Source organism: Monopterus albus, unplaced genomic scaffold, assembly GCF_001952655.1.
Source record: "Monopterus albus unplaced genomic scaffold, M_albus_1.0 scaffold41.1, whole genome shotgun sequence".
Taxonomy (NCBI): Eukaryota; Metazoa; Chordata; class Actinopteri; order Synbranchiformes; family Synbranchidae; genus Monopterus; species Monopterus albus.
Window position 1 is genome coordinate 3107823 of NW_018127921.1, and position 12901 is coordinate 3120723.

General features: G+C 42.3%; 2 protein-coding genes across 2 annotated transcripts in view; both read right to left on the bottom strand.

Annotated features, from left to right (window-relative positions):
- Positions 1–7015, bottom strand: part of ube2h (ubiquitin-conjugating enzyme E2H (UBC8 homolog, yeast)) — a 34566-nt gene extending 27551 nt beyond the window's left edge. Inside the window, exon 1 of the mRNA XM_020599517.1 lies at positions 6739–7015. Coding sequence (XP_020455173.1) covers positions 6739–6791 — 53 coding nt within the window. The 5' untranslated portion in view covers positions 6792–7015. The remainder of the gene's footprint in view (positions 1–6738) is intronic.
- Positions 7016–9004: 1989 nt separating this feature from the next.
- Positions 9005–12901, bottom strand: part of zc3hc1 (zinc finger, C3HC-type containing 1) — a 9324-nt gene continuing 5427 nt past the window's right edge. The window contains exons 9-10 of the mRNA XM_020599565.1: positions 11476–11685; positions 9005–11248 (exon numbers count right to left, since the gene is read on the bottom strand). Coding sequence (XP_020455221.1) covers positions 11174–11248; positions 11476–11685 — 285 coding nt within the window. The 3' untranslated portion in view covers positions 9005–11173. The remainder of the gene's footprint in view (positions 11249–11475; positions 11686–12901) is intronic.

A 12901-nucleotide genomic window follows, 5' to 3' on the forward strand; every position in this document is an offset into this window, starting at 1 on the left:
GTCCCTCAGCTGCTCAAGGGCCTCCTCTGTCCATACCTTTACTACCCTGACTTGTGGTGACACCTTTTTCACCACTGGAGTATACACAGGAATCAGGTGGACAAGGTTGTGGTCAGAACGACCTAGAGGGGGGCGGAGGTGTATGCATTTCTGGCATTTGCATACAGTAGGTCCAGAGTTTTATTGTCCCTCGTGCGGCAATTACCATACTGTTTGAAGTTAGGAAGGGTGGCAGAGAAGGGGAGGGGGGCATGGTTAAAGTCCTCTGAGATGAGGATTGAAGCATGTGGGTGTTGTGTCTGCAGCCAAGACACGGTGCTCTGTGCGCGCTAGCACGCACGCAGCAGTAGCATCGAATTATGTACACTGTCACCACGATTACACGATTACAAATGTGTCTGCATTGATAGATTTAAAAAACAACAACAACAAAAAAAACTGTTTAGCATCTAATACTAAATTCAACAGTGAATAGCAGTGAATGCTCATACTAACAAGACAAACACGAGTCTTCTTCCCATGAGCATCCACGTCCCAAACATCCCCCATACATGATTTGTCAATGCAGTGCCCTTGCCAGATGATGTCACCATCTGGTGCGGTGCAGTGAGGGTGAAAATAGCATAGAAGGTCACACACAGCTTCAATTAGGAGTTAGAAGCTCATGCATAGTTTCTGTACAGTTATAAGGTCTGCAGAGCCTCATGTGAAATCATACAGGAAAGAAGCCAGTCAGCTGATTTTGAAGCAAAGCCTTTTACAGTGCTTGCATATCGTCTTTTACTGCACATGATAATTCATACTCAGAACAGAACTTAAGTGACATTCATTAAAAGATGATTAGTTAAGACATTTTCAAAATGCACCTGCATTGTTTTCCATTTTGGGACTTTCAGTTGAATAAAAGAAAGTCATTTTTCCAGTCATTTATATCATCATTTTAAGATTTCTTAAAAATTGTGTTAAAATATCATCTTTCTTGTGAACCCAACATCATGTATTGTCTTGTCTTGTCTCGTGAGCTGAGTGTATCATCACACCCCTAGGGCTGAAACATAAAGCTGGAGAGCAAATAAAGCTCCGGATTAGTTTTTCACTTGCTGAGGGTAGAGAGAGCGCTGTATATAAAAAGCAAGAAGGAGGTGGACACTGCCCTTAAAATCCAATCCCCTGATTGTAGACAACCTAATAAGTCCAGATTATTGAAGGTCATGTATTGCAACAGCCACTACAGAGAATAAAGGGATCCTTGAAAAATAAATCTTAAAATGAACACAAACAGCACAAACATGACTCATAACATGCTTGTATCTTCTGATAAATCTGATTTGGGGTGAAATGATAAAGACCCATCTACGCCGGTACTGATGCGAGGTATCATAATGGATACTGGAACAGATGAAGCATGCAGCTCCCCTCCCAACAACTCCCCACAGTCACAAATATAATTCAGTGGTGGCCATGCTTCACAGAACTGCAATCCAATCACTTTCAGACCTTCCGGCAGCAAAAGAAAGGCTGAAAAATAGATCTTAAAAGGAGCTGATTACTAAAAATGTCCTAACATCCCCTCTAATGTAGTGACATTTCAGAATTTAAGAAAAGCATGCCTTAAGCCTTCAGGTCCATCATATTATTAATACAAACACTTTAAGAGAACAATGGCTACAGCAGGGACTAAAGAAGTGCATTTCCCAAAAAGCTGCACAAAGGGAGCTTTACTGATTTGAGAGAATGTCTCAAACTCTTCCTTGATGTTAAAAATACATTGGTTTGCTTCCATCTTTTAGCAGAGTGCCTACACATTTTTGATTATTCAATTCCAAGACTTTCATATCACATAGTGTGCATTTTATTAAAGTTGAAATTTCTAAATAATTTTTTCATCTATTAGGTGACATGCAAGAGAGGCTAAATGATGAATTACCTTGTCTTATAAACAAGTATAATTTTTGTGACAGAAATTTCATACAATTACACATTGATGAATTAATTTCTTATGTTCTTCAGATTATTCTTGAGATTTTATATAAACTGTTGCACAGTTCCTACACAGTTGCTTATCCATGCCATTCACTGCATTAAAATCCACAGGTCATCTTGTGTTAGCATTCACAATAGGCTTTGTCCACTATAATCTATCTGGGCTCAAATTCCAGCAGCTTACAACTTGAAAGCTTTTGTAAATTGAGTAGACCAGTGATAAATACATGCAAATGACAGCACTACTATCTTCTTCATACGTGTAGTCACCCCCACACAATCTAAATGTAAAGAGCTCAGAAAGGACACACTACAATATGACTCTTCTTCAAGAACACCATGTTCCAAAACAGAGACAGAGCGAGTAGCAAATCTAGGTATACATTTAGGCAAGAACTGTACAATAAACACGTTGTGTTGCCACTCAAGGCTATTATATATATATATACACACACACACACACACACACAGAATGAGAGAGAGAGAGAGAATCAGGGTGGGCAGAGGCTGTGAGTTACTGTTCTGTGCATGTGGGTAGCCACTGGCACAGGGAGACAGAGGCTCTGGATGCCTACACCACCGAGCTGGGACACATCACAAACCACTGCCCAGCACCAGCATCGTGACAGCCAGAGCACCCTTGAACAACAAATCCACACTTGACCTGTCGCAGCTGTGGGTAGATCGTCTGGGCCGGACACACAGATTATACCTGGACTGTGAGCTAAATGGCATCAAATGCCATGCCTTGGTGGACACGGGGTCCACCATCTCACTGGTGTGCCCAGGGACACTACTGGGGATAGAAGGGCTAAGACCCCAGAGTTTGAGGGCCACCAAGTGCTGCATCCTCACCGTGAGTGGCAAGAGTGTGAAGCTGCGGGGAGAGAGCATGCTCAAAGTGACAGTTGCTGGCCGCACCACTGAACACCAGTTTGAATTGGCCAACATTCAAGATCCAACCATCAATGGCCTTGCTCTGCTTGTGGAGTGGGGGTCACTGTGGATGTGCCTGGGGCTATGCTCTGCCTGGGCATGGATGCCGTGGCTCTCCACACTGCCAGTAGAGAAGGGCTGTGCCCAGCAATGATGCTGGAGCAGCCAGCCAGAGGCACCTTTTCAGCACTTGTAAAACAACTGCGCAGCTCACATGCATTATATAGCCCAGCTGAACAAATACCATCAAACTTTTGAAAACCCTCCCCATCGACAAAGCAAAGCATGTCTATTATTTTTGTGATGAGGGCTATTTGCTCTGCACGTCAGTCATCAAACTTCGTTCTTCAGGTGACAGAGCTTGCTGACCTGCAGTCTGCACCCTACTTTCTGCTGGATGCCTCACCTTCAAAATGGCTGTGCATAGTTGATATACTGACCTCATCGGCACATTATTTCCATCCCAGATGCTTTTGAGCCCAGAGCAGTCGACTGCGCTTCTGGCACAGTACAGTTTTAAGTGACATTTATGGATATAACTACATATTGTAGTGTTACACACACGCGTACCCAAGTAATCCTGAGCCCAGGTGATTATATTGATTATAGAAGAGATTCTTGATGCAGTCCGGTCTGAGGGACCGGAGAGCACGGGCATTTATCTTAGCTCACAATCTCACCCGATCTATGCACTGAAATCCCTACAGATTCCTGGGATCTTTTAATTATGTTATATACCATAAAGGGTGACATATCCAAATCCCTTCCTATCTTTCTTTGAGGAACATTGTTTTTAAATATTTCAAAAATTTTCTCACACATAGGTTGGCAAGCTGGCGGTCCTCACCCCACCTTTGCTCCTAAAGGGCTCGGCGTTTCCTAGATGCTACTTTTGTACCAAACCATGATTGCAATTACCTGTTTCAAATGGAATCATAATTTCCTTGTCTTACCTTATTACTAGCCCTGAAATGCAGCCGTTCCAACAATATTTTGGAATGTGTTGCAGGCATCAGAATTGAAGAGTGTTTATTTTGAACAAAGAATAAAATTGATGAGGTATTACATCAGATAATGTGCTGCTGTATTGTTTCCAATGTAATAAAGGATACAGATAATTTACAAATCACTATTTTTATTTTTAATTTTACATACCATCTCAACTTTGAGATCACTTTATGAAGTACGCCTGTACAACTGTATTCATACTGTATTTAGGAAGCTCAAAATGTTTCAGTTTTTGGTGACAGCCAAATGTATAACTTCAATAATATGCTTATTACTGAGGACGTATCCTGACCCTCTCAGGTCATGGCTGTGCATTACACTTTAACAACCCGGACACACACAGCCTATGCAAAACTAGCCACATGGTTGCGACAGTCTTTTCTCTGGTAAATGCAGATGATGAAGTTTGAAAACACTTCTAACAAAGTACAAATTGCACCTTTATGTGGCTTGTCCTAGTGGAATCTCAGTCAACTGATAGGTCTCTCGACTAGTTGACTTTCAGGAAGCAGCCTGGTATGCAAGCAATGACTGTAGATTTGGTGCTAAAAGCAGGCTGCCGTCCGCCGGCCTGGCTTAGGACGAAGGTTAAATCCAGCAATACACCATGCTGAGGTCATTCTGACATTCATTGTCATATATTCCCTAACGGCCTCTGCTCTAGATTCTCAGCTCTCTGGCAACTGCAGCAAGTTAATGCATGAGACTCTCAGTGTCAGCCCATAATAAAGAAGCTACTCCACAGTGTGAGTTTCAGGTTTTGGTTACACCACGAGTTGACGCAGGGATATAGAGGAGGTTGTTACTACTAGCATTGTTCTGGGGACACAAATGATAACCTGCAGTCCTCTCTACTTCAGCTCAAAAAAGCAGCCTTGTTCAGCTGTGAATCCATGTGCTATGTAAGCCAGTAAATCTTAGTTGTGTAGACCTCTGTTTAAAACACACACAGCTGTCTTCCACAGCACTTGCCGACCGCTGCTCATCCACAGTTTCGTAAAACACGCAAAGGTCATTGCGTGGAACTGAGCAGGTGGCATACAGTACACCTCCTCTTCCCTGTCAGTTAAGTTGGTGAAGGAGAGGGGGTGCACTACTGCTGCAAGCCTGTGTGTGTGTGTTCTGCAATTCTTATTCTGTCTGCTTCATCCATCTCTCATGGCTGCCATAGCCTACACTGGAGTTGAGAGGGAGGAGCATAAACTTGCTCAAGCAAGCAGTGTTGCTAGCTAGCAGATGTAACAAAATGCCTTAGGCACCTTGCCAAAATAAAAAGAGAAATGTAGCTTGAAATGGACTAGCTGTAGCCTCTTGACCTAGTACTGCCACGTGCAGTTTCAGATGTATAGATCTGATCTGACTCCAATGTGGAGGTATGAGCCAGCTTGTAGCCTATTATAAAATGTGGAATCAGTATTGCACAAGATAATGCTAGATCTTTAAAAGCTAAATAGTCAAAAATACAGTCATTTTTCAAATTATTTAAATACTAAAACAAACTATCGAGATAACAGCTTTCCTTGTTCTTGCTTTGTTTTGATCACCACAATTCTAGCCCCATATTGGAATATAAGCCGTCTTGCCATACCACCAGCTGTTTTAAGCCCCTCCCTCTTGTGGTTTCTGGATAGTAACTAGCTATCCAATCATTAAGCTGGCTCCCACTGTGCTCAGACAAAAACTACTTGTTCATACTGTTCATCTAGGATATTGCATGAATTTGAAACATGTTGTTATGGTTCATATTTAGAGTCGCTCTGTCTGCACCAGGTGAGGCTGAACAAATAAAACAGCAGTATAAAAAACGTGGTTAAACAACTTGAAAAGAGAACTCACTAGATGTTGCATAAAAACTCAAACATTACACAATGAAAACGATTGCAGGCTTATGACATTGTAAAGCTACAACACTTGCTTCCAGTTCTTATATATCTAAAATAAATTATAACTAGTGTAAAATAATACAAGTTAGTCATCTATATGTTTGCCTGTAGAGACTGAAGTACAGTGAGACGCACAGATCAGGTGGCCATTTTGGTGTTGAAATTAACCAGCAGATTAGCAAGCCAGCTCATGAGCGTTAGTGCAACATTTCAAGTGGCTGATTCAATAGGACAGTTACAAAACCCTCTGTATTGTTAAAAAGAAACGCTAATTAGAACCACAATTCTACATATGCTGCCATAAGGCTAACGTTTTATGGGCAGGACAAAAGACAGAAGCATTTTCAGTTGATGTTAGCCTTACGTTATGTAAACAACCTCCTATGTCAACATGTAAAGAGGCAGTTTGACTTAACCCCACAGAAACAACAGGCGGAACAAAGAAACTAAACTGCCACAAGTTGTTTACTATAGTCTATCACTGCCAAATATATCTGTGGTGCGTCAAGATGAAACGCATTCTCGTTAGAGAAAAACATGCTAGCATATGTTCGGCAGCAATTTTCAAATATAGACAACCATCTAGACAGCTAGCTAGCTAACGTCTCTGTTACAAAAATATTGTATTGGAAAAATGCTGATAGGACATGAGACAGATACAATACAAACAATACAGATGTCCCGATAAGCGACTTTAGGTTCGCATGACAGAAATAGCTAGCGTTAACACTTGGCTTTGCTAGCAAAATGTTGTTTACACGAAACATCAGTTATTCACAATGAAAGAACCACTGCTTTGAGTTACCGAAACAAAGTAGCAGCATCAATAAATGTGGTTTGCTCATATCACAGTTCAACATTAGACCAGGAAATACTTGACTAAACAGCGCCTGAGAGTATTGTTTAACGTTATCTTCAGAAAGGATACAGTTTCACCACATCGGTATCCATTCGCCTTTTACCCGGACTTGGAGACGACATTTTTGCTATTTCCACTGCAGAACACCAGTGAGTAAGCTGAAAGCTAGCTCCCGAAACGCTAGACAGTCTAGCAAACGGTATTATCCGAAAGTTACCATCTGCCTTGAGAACAAATCACAACAAAAACGTCTTCACGGTTCAGTCGCTCAGTCCGAAGGGTAACGGTGCTAACGCTACCTCTGTGACCTATACTGTTCACTGTCTCTCAGCGTTCTGACCATGATTCCGCTTGGATCCCTCCGCGGATAACGTCATATATGTGCGCTAAAACGTCATCGTGCATAGTCATGTTTGTAGTTTTATTTAGAGAATCTCTGGGTTTGTATCTTAAATATTATATGAATCATATTAAGTCATATTATAACAATATTAATCATATTAAATTATATTAAAGCGCCCCTTGACACCACTTACATTGTTACTTTCTATTTAGAAGTTTAAAATTAGAAATATCAAGACATACAAAGAATGTAGCCTTATCGAGATAGGCTATTATTCGATTTCTGTATGAACTTTGTCTTGACTTTGCCTGTCTTCTACTATAATCTTCAGCAGAAAAAAAAAGTTAACTATCAGGACATAACTTTTAGGTGCAGGTTCCACCACGCTCGGGAAGGATTGGTGCACTGTCCCAATATTAGATTAGATTCAGTTTAATCTAATCCAATAAATGTGAAAGTAGGATCACACTCAATAAAAGAATTTGTTTTATTCTGCAAGAAGACAAAACATTTTCTGCCATCCAGCCTTCATCAGTGTCACAATCTTACACTTAACAGGGGCATATTGGTGAATCCTCTTGAGATAATTATCCTGCAACTGGTTAACTAATTATAACAAAAGCAAGCTGGGTTCCTAGGACTCATGCAGAAGTGGCAATATTTTCATTCTCAAGCAAAGGCCAACAATCGGTCCTCCAACTTAACTACATCAAAAAACAATGTATACAAACAGTTCTACCACAGGTCAGTAATAATACATTTTAAAATGTTTATCTATATAACAATGCTATATATGGGTTCAGGCATGCACCACAAACATCGGGCCTACAGCCAATCATACAGTGATAGATATCTGAGTCCAGGTATATTTAGAAAACATTGTGTGTTTATAGAAATTCTTCGTTTAAACCATTCAGATGCTGAGTTTTTATGGTATATATCCATAAAGATTCCCTTTGTAGGGAGATCAGAGTAGCAAAGAGGAGCTACTCTGAAAAGCTGAAAACCTAGTTTTTCAGCCAGTGACCCCTTGTCTGTGTGGAGAAGCCTGAAAAACAGCTACAGGAAACCATCCTCCCTGCTGTGGAAGACACTCAACTGGCAGATGACCTGAATGTGTTTTACTGTAGGTTTTAGATGCAGAACTCCACACCCCTCACCTCAGACCCAGCAGCTACTCCCCTCATGACCACCTCCCTTCCCCCATCCCCCCACCCTGAGGATTTGTGAAAAGGATGTGCATGGCCTTTATAAAAACAAAAGATCAGAAAGGCGCCAGGCCCAGATGGTGTGACCCCCTCCTGCCTGAAATCTTGTGCTGATCAACTAGACCCCATCTTCACACAGATCTTCCAACAGATCACTGGAGCTGTGTGAAGTCGCCTCCAGCTTCAACTGCTCCACCATCATCCTGGTCCCCAAGAAACCCTCCATTGGCAGACTGACTACAGACCTGTCGCCCTGACATACTGTATGTACTGTAGTTATGAAGGCCTTTGAGAGACTGGTGTTGGCCCTCCTAGAGGACATCATAGGCCCCCAGCCGGACCCACTGCAGTTTGTCTACCGGGCAAACAGGTTAGTGGATGATGCAGTCAACATGGCACTGCATGGCATCCTGCAACACCTCGACTCCCCAGGGACCTATGCACAGGTCCTCTTCAGCTCAATGTTCAACACCATCATCCCGGACATCCTCCACTCTAAACTAACCCAGCTCACTATGCCTGCCCCCACCTGTCAGTGGATCACCTGCTTTCTGACAGAAAGGAAGCAGCAGGTGAGGCTGGGGAAAACCACATCCAGCACCCAGACTATCAGCACAGGTGTCCCCCCCCCAGGGATGTGTGCTCCCCCTGCCGCTGTTTTAAGGATAAGGATAATAATCACCTTTATTGGCCAAGTATGTTACACACAAGGAATTTGTTTCCGGTACAGAACCGATGGCAGCCATTTGCGGTGGCAACTCAACCGATGGCTCTAACCATCGGGGGCAACCAGGGGGTTCAGTGTCTTGCCCAAGGGCCAATGACTGCACCTCAGAGGACCCATCTGTTAAACCCCTAAGGTTTGCAGATGAAACAATGTTCATCAGTCTCATCTGAGATGGTGACAAGTCGGCCTACAGAGGGGAGGTTGAACAGCTGGTCCTGTGGTCTAGTCGCAGCAACCTGGAGCTGAACACGCTCAAAACTGTGGAGTTGACAATGGACTTTAGGAAGATCCATTTTAAAGCTGCATTAACTAAGATTTAACACAAATTTGAATAAATCAAATAACACTTCAGTACACTCAGCCTATTCCAGCCTGTGAGGCTGGTAGTCTCCAAATATCTTGACTCCACTCCAATATCTTGACTTTGTTGTCCTTGAGCCATTTTGCCACAACTTTCTAAGTATGCATGGGGACATTGTCTCTTTGGAAGACGCATTTGTGTCTAAGCTTCAACTTCGTGGCTGATGTCCTGAAATGTTGCTTTAATATATCCGCATAATCTTCCTTCCTCATGTGATGTGCCCCAGTCCCTCCTGCAGCAAAACACCCCCACAGCATGATGCTGCCACCCCTGTAATTCATGGTTGAGATAGTGTTCTTTGGCTTGCAAGGCTCCCTCTTTAGCCTCCAGACATAAATCCAGACATCATTTTTGTTTATTCAGACCAGAGGACATTTCTCCAAAAATTAAGATCTTTGTCCCCAAGTGCAGCTACAAACTGTAGTCTGCTTTTTTAATGGTAGTCCTGCAGCAGTGGCTTCTTCCTGGCTGAGAGGCCTTTCAAGTTATGTCAATATAGGACTCATTTTACTGTGGATACAGATGCTTTAATACCCGTTTCCTTCAGTGTCTTCACAAGGTCCTTTGCTGTTGTTCTGGGATTTATTTGAACTTTCTGGACCAAAGTACGTTCATTGCTAGGAGAAAGAATGCTTCCCCTTCTGGAGCGGTATGATGGCTGCATTGTCCTATGGCATTTATACTTGGGTTGTATTATTTGTACAGATGAAAATGGTACCTTCGGGCGTTTGGGTTATGATAATTTATATAAAACACTTGCTGTACACTGTGCAACAGCTGCTAATGAGTGTTCAAAGGAAAGTCATATTTATGTAAAAGCAGAAAAACTCCTTCAGAAGTCACTGTGTGAGCTGCAACAGTTGGTACTAAAATATTTACAAGAGCCAACCCTCAATGTATTGAATGTATTTTAAAATTATAATTTAGTTAATGTGTAAGTCAGCTTTAGTTTTTAGTCAAAATCTCATAGGAGCTACATTCAAAGTGAAACAACCTTTTAGAAGGGCATTTTATTAAACCCTTTTAGGAAATTTTACAACGATAAAAGCACATGCAGAACAATGAGAACTGCATTAGCAATGACATGTTGCCGGAAGATAAAAAAATAAAATAAAAAAAAATTTTAAAATCAGTACAAGCATCGTAAACCTCATTTAAAGCAGGTGCATGGTACCTGCCTACAATAACCAGGGTCTCAGCATTTACTAAATGAAAACAGACATTTCACTACTCAAAAACCATATGGTTTTTTCCAAAACAGAACTTGTATCTACATTGCTTTTCAAGCAAAAAAGTACACATGAAAAAACATCATCCTCACAGTTTTTTTGATAATTTGAGGTTAATGTTTACCACTCCCACAAATAACTCAACATACCGTGAAGGTAAACATCGCCATTCCAGTGTCGAGCCATTTGGCCATTTCCCACTATCAAGGATTCCTCAACTCTCGTATTCCAGAAGTCCAGGCCAGACGAAGGATTACCAAAGAGGACTTCTTGTGAGGTTTAGAGTAGATTCCTTGCTTGTGGTCAATTTATATATTGAGATGTGTTCTATTACTTGATGGCTACTTATGTATATACATATGAAGAAAGGCCAATATGGGCCTCAATAGTTGCACATCCCAATTTTCATTTAGCAGAATTCAAATGCCACACAGACATCCTTTAAATAGTTCACTGTTCACAAAAAACACACTCATTTTCCTAAAAGGTATGATCAGTTCCTTTCTCTCCAGTAACACTGACTGTAAACATAATTTTAAAGAACAGCACACATTGATATGACAAAGCTGTTATAACAAGAAGAAGTCAGGTCAGTTCATCAATTCAGTGTTGTGATTTTGTTTGGATGGAAACATTCTACTGAGACTGAGAGGAGGATACCTGCCACTGATGGAATATTGCAAACACCCTTTTAGACTTGTCACGAGGACTCTGCAAGGAAAGAGTAAAGAAAAATGTCAGATATTCTTTATACAAAAGGTATAAAGTGAAGTTGTAAGCCAAAAAAATTTGAAGTTAGGATCTTTAAATAAGTCTAAATACACAAGATTAAATTATGCATTTAGTTCACCACATTAATAAATTGGGAAGTAACAATGTGGTTGTTCATCTTTTAATCATCTTTGTTATGAAACATAACCTCAGAAATGTTGACTTGCCTGTCCTGGACTGCCTCCCATTGTATTGGCATTCTTCTTCATGGGTATGAGGAGGTCGAGCGCAGCCTTCCAGCCCTGCTGAAGTGCTGAGCCTGCATCCAAAACAGGCATCGCCCCCGGATCCACATTCTCCTTTCCCCCAGAGATCCAGGGACACCAGTCTCTATGCTGAGCGAGGGGGTCAAATGCATTCTTGTGCAGGAGCCCATCCTTAAATAACAAGGAAGTAGGTCAAAGCAAATTCAAAATAAGTAATGCAAAACCCTCTTTCGAATTGAACTAGAATTAGGATCAAAGTCATACAGTAACTGAATTAAGGAATGGCTAAAACTTTGAATAAAGAAGTAATTGTCTCCCCGGGGTCACGGGGGCAGCAGATTAAGCAAAGATGCCCAGACTTCCCTCTCTCCAGACCTCCTCCGGGGGAATGCCGGGGTGTTCCCAGGCCAGCCGAGAAACAAGGTGCCTCCAGAGTGTCCTGGGTCTTCCCCGCGGCCTCCTCCCGGTGGGAGCATGCCCAGAACACCTCCCCAGGAAGGTGCCCAGGAGGCATCCAAAACAGATGCCTGAGCCACCTCAGCTGCCTCCTCTGGATGTGGAGGAGCAGCGGTTCTACTCTGAGCTCCTCCCGGGTGACCGAGCTCCTCACCCTATCTCTAAGGGAGCGCCCGGCCACCGTGTGGAGGAAGCTCATTTCGGAGGCCTATATCCGGGATCTTGCCCTTTCGGTCATGGCCCAAAGCTCATGACCATAGGTGAGAGTCGGAACATAGATTGACCAGTAAATCAAATCAAATCAAATCTTATTTGTATAGCGCCAAATCACAACAAAAGTCATCTCAGGACACTTTACAAAGTAAGGATGCCTTACTTTGTTGAGAGCTTTGCCTTACAGCTCGCCGGAGTCCAACATGCACCTGAAACAAGTCTGACATACTACCGGCAATGTGAACCAAGCTCCTGCTCTGGTCGTACAGGAATCGGACAGCCCTTAGCAAAGGGCCCCGGAGCACCCCCCACAGGGCGCCGCAAGGGACACAGTCGAATGCCTTCTCCAGATCCATGAAACACATGTGGACTGGTTGGGCAAACTCCAATGAACCCTCCACCACCCTGAAGAGAATATAGAGCTGGTCTACTGTTCCGCGGCCAGGACGAACACCGCATTGTTCCTCCTCAATCCGAGATTCAACTATCGGTCAAATTCTCCTCTCCAGTACCCTGGCATAGGCTTTCCTGGGGAGGCTAAGAAGTGTGATCTGTGATCTGTGACCTGTGATCTGGTAATGTAATATAATTAAATCAGTCACAGGTGCCAAGTATTTTTGATACTTTAAGTACATTTCCTTGATAGGATTTTTGTACTTTTACTAAAATAGAATTCTGAATGCATATTGGTGATCATTTTCAGTGAAGTGCAGGAATG